Here is a 14,920-nt window from a genome sequence, read left to right as displayed (position 1 = left end):
TTGTTTGACCACATCTTAAACCAGTTTTATGCAGTGAGCTTTACATTTTTCAATGAAAGGGTTTGTCTGTGGACTCACTGCTTTCACTACCGTTTCTCAGGTTGATGAAAGTTTCCTGTTGGTTACCAGTGTGTTTCTTTTTGTGATAAAACTGTTCTTCTGCTCTTCCTCCAGAGGGCAGAATCAGATCAGCGTTCACACTCAACTGCCTGCTCCACCAAACAGTAGAGCACATTTAGAAAAATTGAGATTAAAAAACATTGTGTGAATTACTCCCCCAAGGTAATTAGCAGCAGAAAAAAACAGTTTTTTAAAAATTTGATTTTGTCTTGGTTGGATAGTTAAAGGGTTGAAAGAGTTTGATGACAACTTCTTGAACCTAATAAAAAATAGAGAAATTGTAAATAATATAAAAAATTAACACCATCATTTGGGTGGTGGAAATGGAGTGTTTTGTTTTTTTTTACTCCTTTTTAAGTAAACATGTTTAATTTTTCTTTTACTTTGGTTATAATCAGTTTTTTGCAAGTTACTTCCAAAACGTAACACATTTCTGAAGTAATGCCTTGTATTAAAAGAATTCTGGCTCAAAATCGCACTGCTTCACATGTCTCCTGAAGCATTACCTTTAAGCTTGTACCTGCACAAGCAAACCATAACAATTTAAAGTGGCATTTTAGTCTATACTTTTTTGAAAAGTATTACTACTCTAAAAAAAAGCCTTATGTACCTCTAAAAGACTAATATCCACAAATAAAATGCTACTTGAAGTAGGTTAATATGACCACCCTTAACTTACAACAACAGGTCAGGCAGATATGGATTTAAGGGGTGAAATGGACCTGACATGAAAAGGAAATAATTTTTTTAGGTCTAGTTATCCTAACAGGAAATTTGTCTCCATAATTTAATTTGAGACAAAAATGTGAAAAAGCGTACAGTGACCTACAACACCTATAGGCTACTGCTGAGGTGGCAAGTCTGTTGTAATACAAGAGTTACTAAACATTCACTGAGTGAAATGTAAAATATATTTATTGGTAATACTTTACATAACTGTTATTTTACAAAGTTGAGTGTTTGTGTAATTAAATACTTTTATTGTGAGTTACTACCAATTATGTTCATGGTATAAAATACATCCTGTTTTTTTTGGTGTGTAATTGTTATTATCATGAATTTTTTTAATTATTGTTTAAAGTATTTTATTATTGATGTTATTTTATATTCGCTTATTATTTAATTATGTGAAACCATAAAAGTACTGTTTACTCGAAAAATGATTGCAACGATTGAAACGCGAGCATTTAAATGACGTATGTTGCACAGTTTCGGTTTCCGCTCTCTGATTGGATAAATGGGCGTTTACGTAGCAATGGTCCGGAAAATGTCGTTCGGGCCAGTCCGAAGAAACTTCCGCCTCAAGTTGTAAAGAAAACACAGGAGCTAAAAGGCAATCGACGGAATAGCCAGCAGTTTAAAGAAGTCAGATCAAAGGTAGAACCAAATATCGTTTTTTTTTTACAAGTATAGGATAATTTGCGCAGCGCAGTCAGTTTGTGTAAGTGTTTAGGGCCGTTTGGGATTAAAGCTTCAATTTATTTGAGCTAGCTACGCTATTCAAAGCTAGCAGTTTGCTAATATCGATTCGATCGCTTATAGGCCTCAAGTGAATGTCTTTAAAATTAGATCGATTTACATGTGTGACTTAACACCAACAGGTAATAGTGCTGTTTTTTAAACATTGACATTACTTCGTTTTATTTAAAATACATTTCTTAATTTTATGATACGTCAGCGACTTAGCCTTTCTGATAGCTCGTTAGCACTACCACCTACTAGGGCTATCTGTATTTCGGTAGCTAGTGTTAACTGGTCAGTTTAGCTTCCAACTGAGACGAGCAGCGCTTCAGACACCATTATACGAATAAAAACTAGACCAACTTTGTCTCCTTTTGTTTAAGCATTTACACTCACCGTTTTCAGTAATATTTCATCTACGAACACTTGTCATTCTTACCTAGTCTGTGAAGTAGTTTTTTTTTTTCTAATGTGACTAGTTACTTCTTTACGTATGTTGCGTTTTAGAAACTTAGCGATAATAATATTGTTTGTCAAGTAATTAGATTTAAATTAGATTTTCAGTTAAGTTCACAGTGAGGTTTTGTTAAAAAAAAAGGAACATTATTAAAGCGTGCCACTCCCCTTAACCAAATTAAAAAAGTCAACAGGTTCTCTTACCTTTGGCGTCAAAACATAGCCTCTGTGTGGGCGGGTTAGCGTATGATTCTTTATTTTTCAGATTTTACTTTTTAGTAACTGCTATTAATCATCACAGAACAAACTACTATGTGGCACTGTAGATTTATTTGAAAAACTTTAATTTGAGTTTTATCTCTGCAGATAAAAAAAAAACATAAAACATTTTAGGTTAGGTAAGCCCCTATGTTGTTGTTTTTTGGGGGTTTAATGTAAATTCATAAGAGTAGTCTATAAATGTAGGTACAAAATTGTATTTATGAACGAATTATAGAGAATTATTTTAAATCTTAATTGAAATATCTTTAACAATAATAAAATTGGATTTAGATTTCATTATACTTTTACAATTATAATTAGCTTCTTATTTTATTAAAAACCCCAAGTACCCCCCCTGAAGTGGCACTTGGTACCTACCCCTTTGTGCTTTATGACTAATATATAGTCAGGTATTTTTTTATTTTCCTTTTCCTTTTATGGTAGACCCCTGTTATGGCATTAGTGAAACATTTACAAGCTGTAAACTAACTTGGATCATTTCTTTTTCTTTAACTTGAACAGGTCAAGTGTGACTGAAACCTAAGGCTGTCCATTCCAGCTGCTCTTTCTAATGGTAGCTGGAATGTCAGTCTATTTCCATTAAAAAAAAATCTGTTTATGGATTTTACTCTAATATTTGCGCCTTTGCACAATGTGCCAACAATGTTTTGAAATTTATATTTGAATGAATGGAGCTTGTAGATAGAAGAGCTACTTCCCCAATTAGGAGCAAGGCTAAGCAATATTCTGTTTTTCCTCTCGGTACCAAGTTCTGTAAATTATTTCGGCTCATATCTAGAAATTATTTTCTTGCGGAATTGGAACCGATGTAATTGAACAAGGACTAATATCTTTGTAAAAGTAAAACCAATGATTCACCATCAAGTTAATGGAAACCAAAAGCTGGTTTTTATAAAGATAATCAAATTTCTAACCTTCATCAATAACCGTCTATTGTTGTTTTATTTTCTTTGCAGGTCACTTGCATTCTGGAACTTGTGCGGCTTGTCCTGTGTGTGTGTATGTGTGTCTGTGTGTGTGTGTGTCTGTGTGTGTGAGTGATTGTGTGTGTATGTGAGTGGGTGTATGTGTGAGTGTGCGAGAGCTGCACTTTCTTTGTCACTAATTTAACAAGTGCTGCTCCTCCCTGGAGGATGACAATGGAGGAGATGAAGAATGAAGCGGAGACTAACTCCATGGTATCCATGACGCTGTATGCTGTGATGTTCCCAGTTTTTAATGAGGTAACATTGCCATCACAATTAAAAAATGAAAAAACATTAGTCCAAAAAATACATATTTTTTATAGAGTTTTAATTGAAGTTGACAGATGTTTCTCTTATCATAAAATCCAAATTTAGTACCTAAAGTAGAAGAATTGATATTTCTGAACTTTTTTCAAAATTTTGTAATAGTAAATGCTTCTCAAAAATTGTTTCTAATCTTTTCTCTTTTCTGTGAACGTTTTTGTTAACGCTAAGCACCGCTCTCTGTCCTGGTGTGTTTTGTTTTTTAATGGCCTGTACTTTTTTTCTTTGTTTCTTCTTTTTAGCTGGAGAGAATCAATCCATCAGCAGCTCAGACGCTCAGGGCAGCTTTCATAAAGGTGAGACCTCGTGAATCAACCAAGAGGAAATGTAAAATCATGTGATCCCACTCCTGTCATATGTATGTTGCAAAGAGTATGAATGTGTGTCATAGCAATTGGGTACAGTAATTTAAAAAAATAAATCCTATTGTTGAGTTATGCGTCTTCATGGTTGGGGAGGGCATCTGGAAATTAAATGAATGACTTCTGCTTTAAAAAAGAAAAAAGCTTTTCTGTGTTTAACTTCCTTCATGTTGAATTTAGCTTTAAAAAAAAAGAACTTGCTGAGATTTTTCACCAAAGTCATTTTTCCATTCACCTTCTTAAAAGCAACAGAAATTAATAATAATAATATTTTACATCTTTTATAATGAAAAAGGATAAAACAAATTTCTTTGCTTAAAAAAAAAAACAAAGTAAAATACTAAACATTCTTCTTCCTGATGGTTCTCCCATGATCTCCTCACAGCCTAAAAAGAATATTAATGTTAAGTTGGACTTTCATGTTCCTGGAATGCTTCTATTGGACAGTAAGGGTAAATGGGAAGATGTGCAGTTGTGTTTGTAGTTTGTGCAGATGAAACTTTGATGTGGAGGCAGCTTGAATGCAAATCGAAGGCAGATATGATCACTTTACAGCTGCCTTGCTCTGACATTTTTCCCTCTGAATACTCTCTCTGCCCCCTGCTGCTTCCTGGCTGTAAAGTGGGCTAAATAATTCAGAGGCAGGGCTTTTGTGCGTTTATCTGAACCGCTCACACTTATGGACGACGAGCAGCAAAGTGGCCTTTGTCCGTTGAACCCCTAATTAAAGCCTCTTCTCGCTTTCCCCTCCTTAATTCAAGGTGGATGGGGCTATGGTTATTTCATTTTCCTTCCTCCTCCTCACCCTGTTATGTCTGTCCACACCTGCCAGGCGGAGAGGGAGAACCCTGGTCTGACCCAGGACATCATCATGAAGATCTTGGAGAAAAAGAACGTCCAAATCAACTTCACCGAATCCCTGCTGCGCATGGCAGCAGATGATGTGAAAGGTGAGCGAATGAGGAAAGGATCGTTGAGAGCAGAGCGACTACATGTTTTAATGGGATGTATGTGAATTTGTAGGACTGCTGAGGGAAACGCTGCATCAATGTAAAAAGTATTTTTTAGGATTTGCACCGTAAACTTTATTGTTTAAGTCTTTTATTTTTTTGGGGGAGAGATTTGTTTTGTGTTTACCTTTTTTTGTGCTGACCCTTGTGCTATCTTAGATGACCCCACCCTTACATTGACGTGTTCTCCCTACCATGACAAAGGTGGATAAAGGTGGAAAGATTTCATGTAATCCATGGACACCAGTGAAGATCACAAATCATTGAAGAAAAAAGGTTCAGCGCACTGTCTAGTGGGTCTAGATGACCCAACTCCTAATGTTAAAGTGCCTAGGATAGCACAAGGGTTAAAGTTGCATCATGGATAGTCTCCCTTATTCCAGGAAAACTCTCTCTCTGAATGAAAAAAGACTCTGCAAAGGTTACTGATCTCCAGATCCAGATTCTTTCTCTAGAAATGGATCATGGATTAGGTAAGGCTGGGCGATATGGCCTAAAAATAAAATCTCCAATTTAAATTTTTTTTTTATTTCGATTTCCGATAACCCCCCACCCAGGGCTCCAGACTGCGAGCAATTGGTCGCATTTTGCGACCAAAATTTGAGAGTGTGCGACTGAATTTTACATCCAGTCGCACATGTGCGAGCAGTAAATTTGCCTCCCCCACCCTTCGTATTTTTTTATACATTAAACGTGGAAGGGGCACGTCAATGATCAATGAAATAATCAATGAGACGCGAGCGCACACGCACGCAGGCAGACACACACACTCGCGCACATACTCATGAAACGCGAGCACGTACACTCTCGCGTGATGCCTGTGTGTGAGGCGGCCACTGCGTGTGAGAAGAATAGGGAAAGTCAATGTGAGTGGCTAAAATGCGTGTAGGGGGAGGGGCCTAGAGCTGACCAACCAATCACAGTGGGGTATATGACTCTTGGGGGCGTGACAATGACAGGGTTTTGCAAGCAGGAAACCTGACAGCCCCCTTCCCCGGACCACATTAAGGAGTTCCTTACTTTCCTTTCTAGAACATATCTATTCGCTCGTAATTTTCTAAATACATGCAGTCCGTGCTGAACTTTTCTCTGGGTCACACAGACCCGGAGGAAGGTTTAGGTTTTGGTTACGGTTACGGCGGCGCATCATACGGGTTACGGCAGCACACCGCTCCCGTCCCGCGGGAGTCGGGGCAGCTGAGGAGAATAAATGTCCCACACCTACATGCGTGACAGCTAACGGGGCTTGAACTTTAAACACGCTCGAGCAAAAACATTAGTTGTAGACACACTGAAAACACTTGGGGAAAATGCAACGATAGACGTGTTTGAGATGAACCGGCGGCTCACCTGGATCGTTGGAGAGAGCAGGGGGGGGGGGGGGGGGGGGGGGGCTGTGAGATGAAAGCGAATCTGCAGCAAGACTGAAGGAGAACAGGAAATTGGAGTCCTTAACATTCAATTTAGTTTTAATATCCCTCTCCCCCTTAGTATGATCTGTGTTATTATATATTTTATGATTATTTTAATATTTTGTAATGTATGTAGCCTTTTTTAATGAATTGGTATTTTAAATTATTTTAATTAATCACTCCACTACAAAAACCATCAGGACACATGTCCCATAATGCATTGTTTTGTAGTCTGTAGGGCAGCTTTCAGTCAGTTCAGTACTAAATTTCCAGCTGTGTCCGGGTAGGTTTGCCCCTTGCTCCCACCCCTTTCTCCCGATATTTTTGTGATGATTGACAGTTAATGTTGGAGCAAAAACAAAAATATATGTCACACACCAGGTGATCTGCGCAGCGTTGAGTCCACCTGGGTGATCTCAAACACGCTTGTTGTGCATCTTGGCTGCACTTATTTGGTGTCACCAACATGAATTTCCATCCGTTTTCTTTACTATTTGTACTGTCATGACAGCGATGGTGCTGTCAGTTTACCTTGTTGTTGCATCTTCAAAAGTGCAGAATAAAATGTGACACTGAATTAGAAACGGCACATTGTAATTTCTGCATCTATTATTAAAGTATTTATTAGTAATGCAGTGGAAATTAATAGATTTTGTTAGAATGTTGATTTACGGTATGCGCCCCTAAATTTTCTGGTTGTGCCCCTAAAATTTTCAGTTAGGGGCCACTGTGCTCCTAGTGAAAAAAGTTAGTCTGGAGCCCTGCCCCCACCCCCCACCCCCACTTAAGGACAGAAATAATTACAAACGGCAGACATTTGAAGCTAATTTTGCTTTTATTAAATCAAAAGCAAGACAAATGTAACCCCCATTTCTGGGATGAATAATAAATAAATGAACACACTCTTGGAATCAAAGTCACACTTTGTAGTCTAGACTGAAAGGAGACAAACATTCACCTTGAGAGTAGCACCATTTTCTAAAGAATTAACAATACAGCTCAGATCCGGGGTCTAAGGTTTTAATTAAATGAATAAACCCCGTCTTCTCCACGGCATCTATGGGTACCATGTCTTTGGCTATATGCAAAGCGGCTGCTTCGGTGATTGTTCTCAACCATGCCCCTTTCCTAGGGATGGGTACCGAGCCCTGGTATTGAACGAGCCCCGGGGCAACATTCTTCTGTAAGATCTGACCTCACCGGTTCTGCTATCGGTACTTGAGAAGTCGTTTTTTTTTTTTTTTTGTGTCCCACAAGATATAAACTAGAGCTGTGACGCTGTGGGATTTATGAGCACTGCGCTGATCAAGCAGCAGGTGCCGCGGTCAACCACCCCCCCCCCCCCCGCCCCCGCCCCCCCACCAGCCGCCGCCGAACACAAAATCCCTCGACGGCTGCGTCGCAAATGAACACGATTCATAATTAAAACGCAGTATTCTTTGTTAACAAATAACAGTGACAACTATCTACTATTTAGCCAATGAACTAACTATATAGGTGTTGTAGAATGTGTATGTGTGTCAGCACGCTGCGGGACTGCGATGGGCTTTAGCCAAATGTTGCAGCATGGGGTCTCTCCCTCCACGTCTGTGGCAGCAAACCCATACCAGTTCCAAACAACAGATGATTTTATTCCTGTCTTGGGATCAAACTTCCCACTCTCACTGGTAGCCATGCTGTGGCTTGCTGTTTCGTCTGTGCTATGATGTTGTTGTTTGTCGCTTGCCATACTGCCGTGTGAAACAAACGCTACGGAAGCTCTGGGGAGCCAAAAATTCACCAAATTGAATACCTGCATTCGGGTTTGAATGACGCATTAATATTGCTGTATTAGTCTTGATGGCACCATCATTCTGTAGTGATTTTAAAGGTAAACCCCTTTGAAATTTTACATTTTCAGCTGTTTTTTTTAACCATTTGCAAGAAAGCAACAGTCATGTTTCTAACATCTATCATTCAAAATTAGTTAGTTGCTTGGACTTTATTTCATAAAACTAGTGACACAGTGGTAACTGTATTGCACACGTTCAGCTGAATGTCCTTAATCCTGAAATGCTTTGATAAGGACACCTTGAATTATAATCAGGAGTTTCCCACAACAGCAGTTCTTTGAAATACAATAGACATCATTTCTGTGCTTCAGATACCCAAAAGGGAAAAAAAAACACCTTTCTTTGTCTTTAAGAGTTCTGAATACATTCCTTCTATGTAAATCTTTTCTGAAGTTCCTCCAGGTATTTATTTAGTAACTTACTGGAAATGTGTGTTCAATTCCCCTTCGCTGCAGAGTTCATGATTGACCGGCCCGAACAGGAGTTCCAGGACCTGAACGAGAAGGCCCGAGCTCTGAAGCACATCCTTAGCAAAATCCCAGATGAGATCAACGACAGAGTACGCTTCCTACAAACTATCAAGTGAGTGCGAGCAGCAGAATGAAAGCTAAAGCAATCAACCCCCCACAATTCCCAGTCTCAGTGGTGATCTGCAGGAGAATCAGAGTGCATGCAGAACCAAATGGTTTTCTCTTTGGACTCCAAATTTGTATCAGTATTGAATAATCCATCTTTAAATTACAGGCACAAGCCTTAGAAAAAAAAACTTCATCTAAAAACACAATTTAATGAAATGTAGAGATTCTAGTGAGGCTTTGGGTCATTGAATCCTCTGGCTCTATTTTGAAAGGCTTTTGTTATATATTTCAAATATATAACAAATATTTGAAATACTTATATATTTCAAATATATATTATATATTTAAAATGTATACTAATACGCTATATAAATAAGACTTTTCTTCTGTAGAAGAAAAGTCGGAAGTGACTCTTATTTATTTTGGGTATTTTTTTTTTTTTATTATTTTTTTTTTGGGTATTGCAAGTTTTAATACTTTTTTTGTAATAACTTTCTGAATTTACATTAAACTCTTTTTTTCATGCCTTTTATATTTTTTTGGCTGCACGGTGGCGCAGTGGTTAGCGCTCTTGCCTCACAGCAAGAAGGCCCCCGGTTCGAGTCCTGGCAGGGGGACCTGAATTTTATAATAATTCACTCTCTAATCATCTTTCAAGGAAACAGTTAGGATATCATACTTTTCTTGGATGATCAAAGGTGGAAGCAAACGTTTAAGGCAAATCCAGGTCTTTCAACAAATTCATAAAAAAATAAAATAAAGGGGAATTTGACCTAATTTATGGCTTTATATTTTTTAATTGTTTGTTGGACAGATATAGTCGTTTAGGGAAATGCGTCATGGAGGTAAAAAAAGATTTGTTTTTGTGAAATTTATGAAATGCATTTAAATACTTCCTTTAAATGCGCTTTTTACTTTTCCTGTATTTAAATCTGTATTAACTGTAATTCACAGAGACATAGCCAGCGCCATCAAAGAGCTCCTGGATACGGTCAACAACGTCATTAAGAAATATCAGTACCAGAACCGCAGGGTAAGTCAGGAACCCCAGAAGACAGCCGGTCAACACAAAAGCTTCGTTTCTAAAGGTTTTTCTTCTCTTCAAGGCTCTGGAGAACCAGAAAAGGGAGTTTGTGAAATACTCCAAGAGTTTCAGCGACACCCTCAAAATATACTTCAAAGACGGAAAGTAAGTGTGAACTTAACACTGACAGACAAGTTCGGGTTATATATGACCCATTTCTTATCTCACAATGAGTCCATCCACGAGTTTGATTGTCAAGCCTTCAGATTTATGAATACACACGAATGTCGGATTACGTTTTAAAAATGGAAGATTTTTTTTAAATCAGGGATATATATTTTAAACAAAGTCTTCATATTTTTGATTTACTAGTTGTAACCTGAAAAAGAAGAGGGAAAAAAAGGACAGACTGTATGATACCATCCCCTGATAGCTCTCAGACTAATTCATTTATTCTTTTTCTGTTTATCACAATTATGATTGTTTCATGTTTGTAGTTTTGATGCTGACCTTTTGCAGCAGATTCACCCCCCGTATTTTTAATTTTTCGTTATTATACAATTATTATTTGTGATTTTACTTTATTACTTAATTTATTTTATTTCCCAACTAATGACTCATCCACGATGAAAGACTCGATTTGATGAAATCGTCCATCGTGATGACTGACTGACATCCCGATCGGTACAACCCTAATTCACTTCTTCAGAAACTACGGCAACAGAAGTTTGATTTTGAAGTGTTGTACTGTCACACTTCGGATTTCTTAGCCTCTAAATGGTTGATAACAGTCTGGAGGAGTTTGTTGGACTTGACCAGATGATGATCAGTGACTCCCCTCACCAGCTAGGTAAGACACGCCAGCTCGTTGCTTAAGAAGCTGGTTTCTCACAGAGTGCTGTCTCCTTCATGCAAAGTGGAGACGTTTTAGAAAGCTTAACAAGAGGCTGGCTAATTGTGGAATGGAAGAGCCACCTCAGGATGTAGGACATGGACTGCAACCATCACATTCTTTGGATTAGGTCAGAGGAAAGGACAGTTTGAAACATGAAGATCCCAGAGTCTGGAGAAAGAAGACAGAGTCCTCGTAGTTTAAGGTTGATTGTAGAGGTTCTTCACTTGCAGGTGGTTTGAGGAGCCATGCCATCTACACGATGTTGTAGAGTTCTTCATACCCCCTTCTACTGATTTTCTTTTTCCCCAGCTGAACCAAACCCTGGATTGGATATTGTTTAGCAAACTCAGCTGATCTAAATTTAACAGACAATCTGAGAAGTTTTGAAAAGAGGAAATGAGAGACGCCACACCCAACCACTGAGAAAACGCCTGGATCAGAGCAACCTGGACTTTAGCACATCCACAGACTGATTGTCTCGCTGCAAATCTGCTTTTCCACCTCATTCATCAAATCGAGTCTTTACTTTTTCTTAAATAACAATTTTTAGATACAAACATTTAGGTTTTTTGTTAGCATTAGGAAACACTAGAAATATCTTAATCTGTGAAAGAAATCTCTACAAGATTTAATAAAAAAGTGATAATGCACACTTTGAAGGCCATAGTCACTTACAAAAGAAATAAATCTTAACCAGTTTTTAGTCTTTAATTCTTGTTTTTGTCCCGATTTGGATTGCTTTTTTCACAAAAAGCGGACTATTTGTTACGTGGTGCGGCGCGTTGTCACGTAACCGTGACATAGTGCCACACCACCGCTGGAGTCGAGATTCTGTGATATATATATATATATATATATATATATATATATATATATATATATATATATATATATATATATATATATATATATATATATATATATATATATATATATATATATATATATATATATATATGTATGTATGTATGTATGTATGTATGTATGTATGTATGTATGTATGTATGTATGTATGTATGTATGTATGTATGTATGTATGTATGTATGTATGTATGTATGTATGTATGTATGTATGTATGTATGTATGTATGTATGTATGTATGTATGTATGTATGTATGTATGTATGTATGTATGTATGTATATGTATGTATATGTATGTATGTATGTATGTATGTATGTATGTATATATATATATATATATATATATATATATATGTATGTATATATATATATATATATACATGTATGTATATATATATATATATATACATGTATGTATATATATATATATATATACATGTATGTATATATATATATATATATACATGTATATATATATATATATATATGTATATATATATATATATATATATATATATATATATATATGTATATATGTATATACATGTATATATATACATATATATATATATATGTATATACATGTATATATATATATATATATATATATATATATATATATATATATATATATATATATATATATAAAAAAATCTCGCACACACACACGCGCGCACACACTCTTTGGGGCGTGCGGTTATCACTTTTAACGCACACCCAGACCATGGTATAAATTGTCGATCAATTCTTCATTTTTTGGGGGGTTTTGCTTTTCTTTTTTGGAAATCCATCTTTTGGATGTCTTTAAACCGAAGTCTCTTCCTGTAACTTTTTATCAAACATCATCAAATTACATGCGAGGATTATTTTCTGTTCTTTCTACCAACATTTTATAAACATTTTAAAAACATAAAACATCCTAAATATTGGTCTTTGAAGGCTGTAAGAAGTAAATTTAGTATTTTATGATTGTCAAGCTGATGTATATTTGTGTACATTTTGCATTTCCTGAACTTTATGCAGACACATTAAAACTTTTAATCGTTTGTAAAAACTATTACAGGTATTAACTTCAGCTCTGCCATTTCAGGGTTGGAAGTTGTGCTGCGCTAAAGCGAGTGTAGATGACAAATATTTGCAGGCATTTGACACAAAAGCAATTGTTAAATATTAACTTTTTGCAGAGATTGTTGTTCTTCCTTATTTGCACCGACCCTCCTTTTTGTTTCCTGCTCATTTTTGGTCTGCTCATTTTCGTTTCAGGGCAATAAATGTCTTCATCAGTGCAAACCGGCTCATCCACCAAACCAATCTCATATTGCAGACCTTCAAAACTGTGGCTTAGCCTGCTCCCACCCCCCCTTTGCTGTCACTTCCTGTCATCTGAAGGGTAACAACTGAGAGAGCAGCACAACCTTGAAGAGTGGCTCACCCATATATGTAAATTAGTTGATTTTAGGGTCGGGGTCAGTTTCATTGGAGTCGAGATTCCAGATTCCACTTTAAGAGACTGAAAAGTGCCATTTGTTTCTTTAATGAGGATTTTCCAGTCTTGAAATGGAACTGAATAAACAAAAACGCTTGATTTTATTTGGACAGTTTTAATTTATAACCCTGGTCTTTTTTTTTTCTTTTTTTTTTGGGAGGTGATGAGGTGAGGTGTTTATTAAAGACTAATTGCCATTTTTCTAATATATTCATGTTGATCATTTTGATTTTAGCTTTTCACATCTGAGACCACCTTCAATAGGATTCAGTCAGAGCTGGTGCTTACGCCGCTTTTCTCTTCTCGCTTCCGACTTGTGGGATTTTACAGAATCGCCTGGCAGCAGGTGAGACTCGCGAGGAGAGGGGAAGCATGTCGGACATTGAGGAGGCAGACTCTGATTTAGTTTTGTCTCTGCTATCAGAAAACAGAAAGCCAAATTACTTCCAGCACAGCGTGCGCCTTACAAAGTCCTGTAACATTCCCTCCTGTCAGAGTTTAATGAAGTGAAGCCAGTCTTTGTTTGCGGATGTAGAGAAAGTTCTGTATTTAACTGAGATCTGGTTTCAAATGTTCAATAAATAGTTTCAAAAGAATCACTGGGGTTTCTTGTTTTTGAATGAAGGGTTTTCTTTCCAGATGTTGCTAACCTAAAAAAATGCTCCCAATGGAAAATAGCCATAAAATCCCACTGTTGTAGAAGCTGATTAAATGTTAAAAATAAATAAACTCAAGAGGGGCTATGGAAAAAAAAATGAAACACATGCTTAAAATGTAAATGTGCAAATCAATGAATAATTAAACTGAATCAAACTTGCAAACATTTGTGAACATAACAAGAATTTGGAGTTAACCTCCTTTCTCTCCTCAAACTTCAGCCAGCCATCAATATCAGGATTCAGATCCTGTGCAGAAACATATTTACTGTCATTCAAGTGTCCAAAACACAATGAAATGTCTAAGAATCTTTTCCTGGTTTCTGCCTTCTTCCTGACCTTTGATGGGCGTCATCAATGACCAAACTCACGTCACGTGACCAGTTCACTCCAACATTGTCCAGCAGAGTAACTAGAGAGCTGACTATGTCATCAGCTGTTGTGTCCATCAACTCAAGAAACTCCGCTATAACGGTCTCTTCAGCACCTCTAACCCTTGTGCTGTTTTAGATGACCCCACCCTTACATTGACGTGTTCTCCCTACCACGACAAAGGTGGATAAAGGTGGAAAGATTTCATGTAATCCATGGACACCAGTGAAGATCACAAATCATTGAAGAAAAAAGGTTCAGAGCACTGTCTAGTGGGTCTAGATGACCCAACTCCCAATGGTAAAGTGCCTAGGATAGCACAAGGGCTAAGAAATATGCACAGTTGTCCAATATCTGTATCTGTGCTTTCATTAATAGTGTCCGAAAATACAATAAATGACTGGATTCCTTAATATGGCGCCCAAGTCTCCTCAGAGATGTATCTGTAATCACAATCCTTGACAGACTGCTTTTTGGGAACAAGACTTCTGCAGCCTTCAGCATTTTTCTATAGGTTCACCATCTGAAAATGGTTTGGATGTTTGCTCCAACTTGTCTGCAATCAGGTGTCTGTCACTGCTCCATCACTGACGTCACGCTGCAGTCAATGCAGACGGTTGTTTTTTCAGTCCAGCTTTTAGTTGGTCAATCCTCTCTTTTCTTAACTGCAAATGGTAAAACTTTCCTCATTGTCTCATAGTCGTGCTGAATATTATATTCTTTGAGCACTGCCACCTGTTGATGACATAACAAGCACGCAGGTTTTGCATTCAACTCCGTAAACAAATAAAACTTTGAACATTTTTCCTGGAAAGCTCAGCAC

At 37.1% G+C, this 14,920-nt stretch overlaps 1 protein-coding gene across 2 annotated transcripts; it reads left to right on the top strand.

Moving 5' to 3' along the window:
- The first annotated feature begins 1,367 nt into the window (after positions 1-1,367).
- pdcd10 (programmed cell death 10) lies at positions 1,368-13,665 on the top strand. Of its 2 annotated transcripts, none has more exons than XM_023951780.1 (8): positions 1,368-1,497; positions 3,276-3,542; positions 3,851-3,904; positions 4,803-4,920; positions 8,680-8,806; positions 9,757-9,835; positions 9,909-9,991; positions 12,847-13,665. In XM_023951780.1, exons 2-8 carry the CDS (start codon positions 3,453-3,455, stop codon positions 12,926-12,928), a joined length of 633 nt encoding a protein of 210 aa, XP_023807548.1. In that variant the 5' UTR covers positions 1,368-1,497; positions 3,276-3,452; the 3' UTR covers positions 12,929-13,665. The 2 variants fall into 2 exon arrangements, with proteins under 2 accessions (XP_023807548.1, XP_023807549.1); XM_023951781.1 differs by having other exon boundaries at positions 1,384-1,721.
- Positions 13,666-14,920: the final 1,255 nt, after the last annotated feature.

This window comes from Oryzias latipes, chromosome 22 (assembly GCF_002234675.1).
Source record: "Oryzias latipes chromosome 22, ASM223467v1".
Lineage (NCBI taxonomy): Eukaryota > Metazoa > Chordata > Actinopteri > Beloniformes > Adrianichthyidae > Oryzias > Oryzias latipes.
The sequence above is the reverse complement of the archived record's forward strand: the minus strand, read 5'-3'. Positions and strand labels throughout refer to the sequence as shown.

Coding starts and splice junctions, on each gene's coding strand:
- pdcd10 (XM_023951780.1), top strand. CDS start 3,453: ATGACAATGGAGGAGATGAAGAATGAAGCGGAGACTAACTCCATGGTA. Junction 3,905..4,802: donor TCAGGGCAGCTTTCATAAAG/GTGAGACCTCGT, acceptor CACACCTGCCAG/GCGGAGAGGGAGAACCCTGG. Junction 8,807..9,756: donor CGCTTCCTACAAACTATCAA/GTGAGTGCGAGC, acceptor TGTAATTCACAG/AGACATAGCCAGCGCCATCA.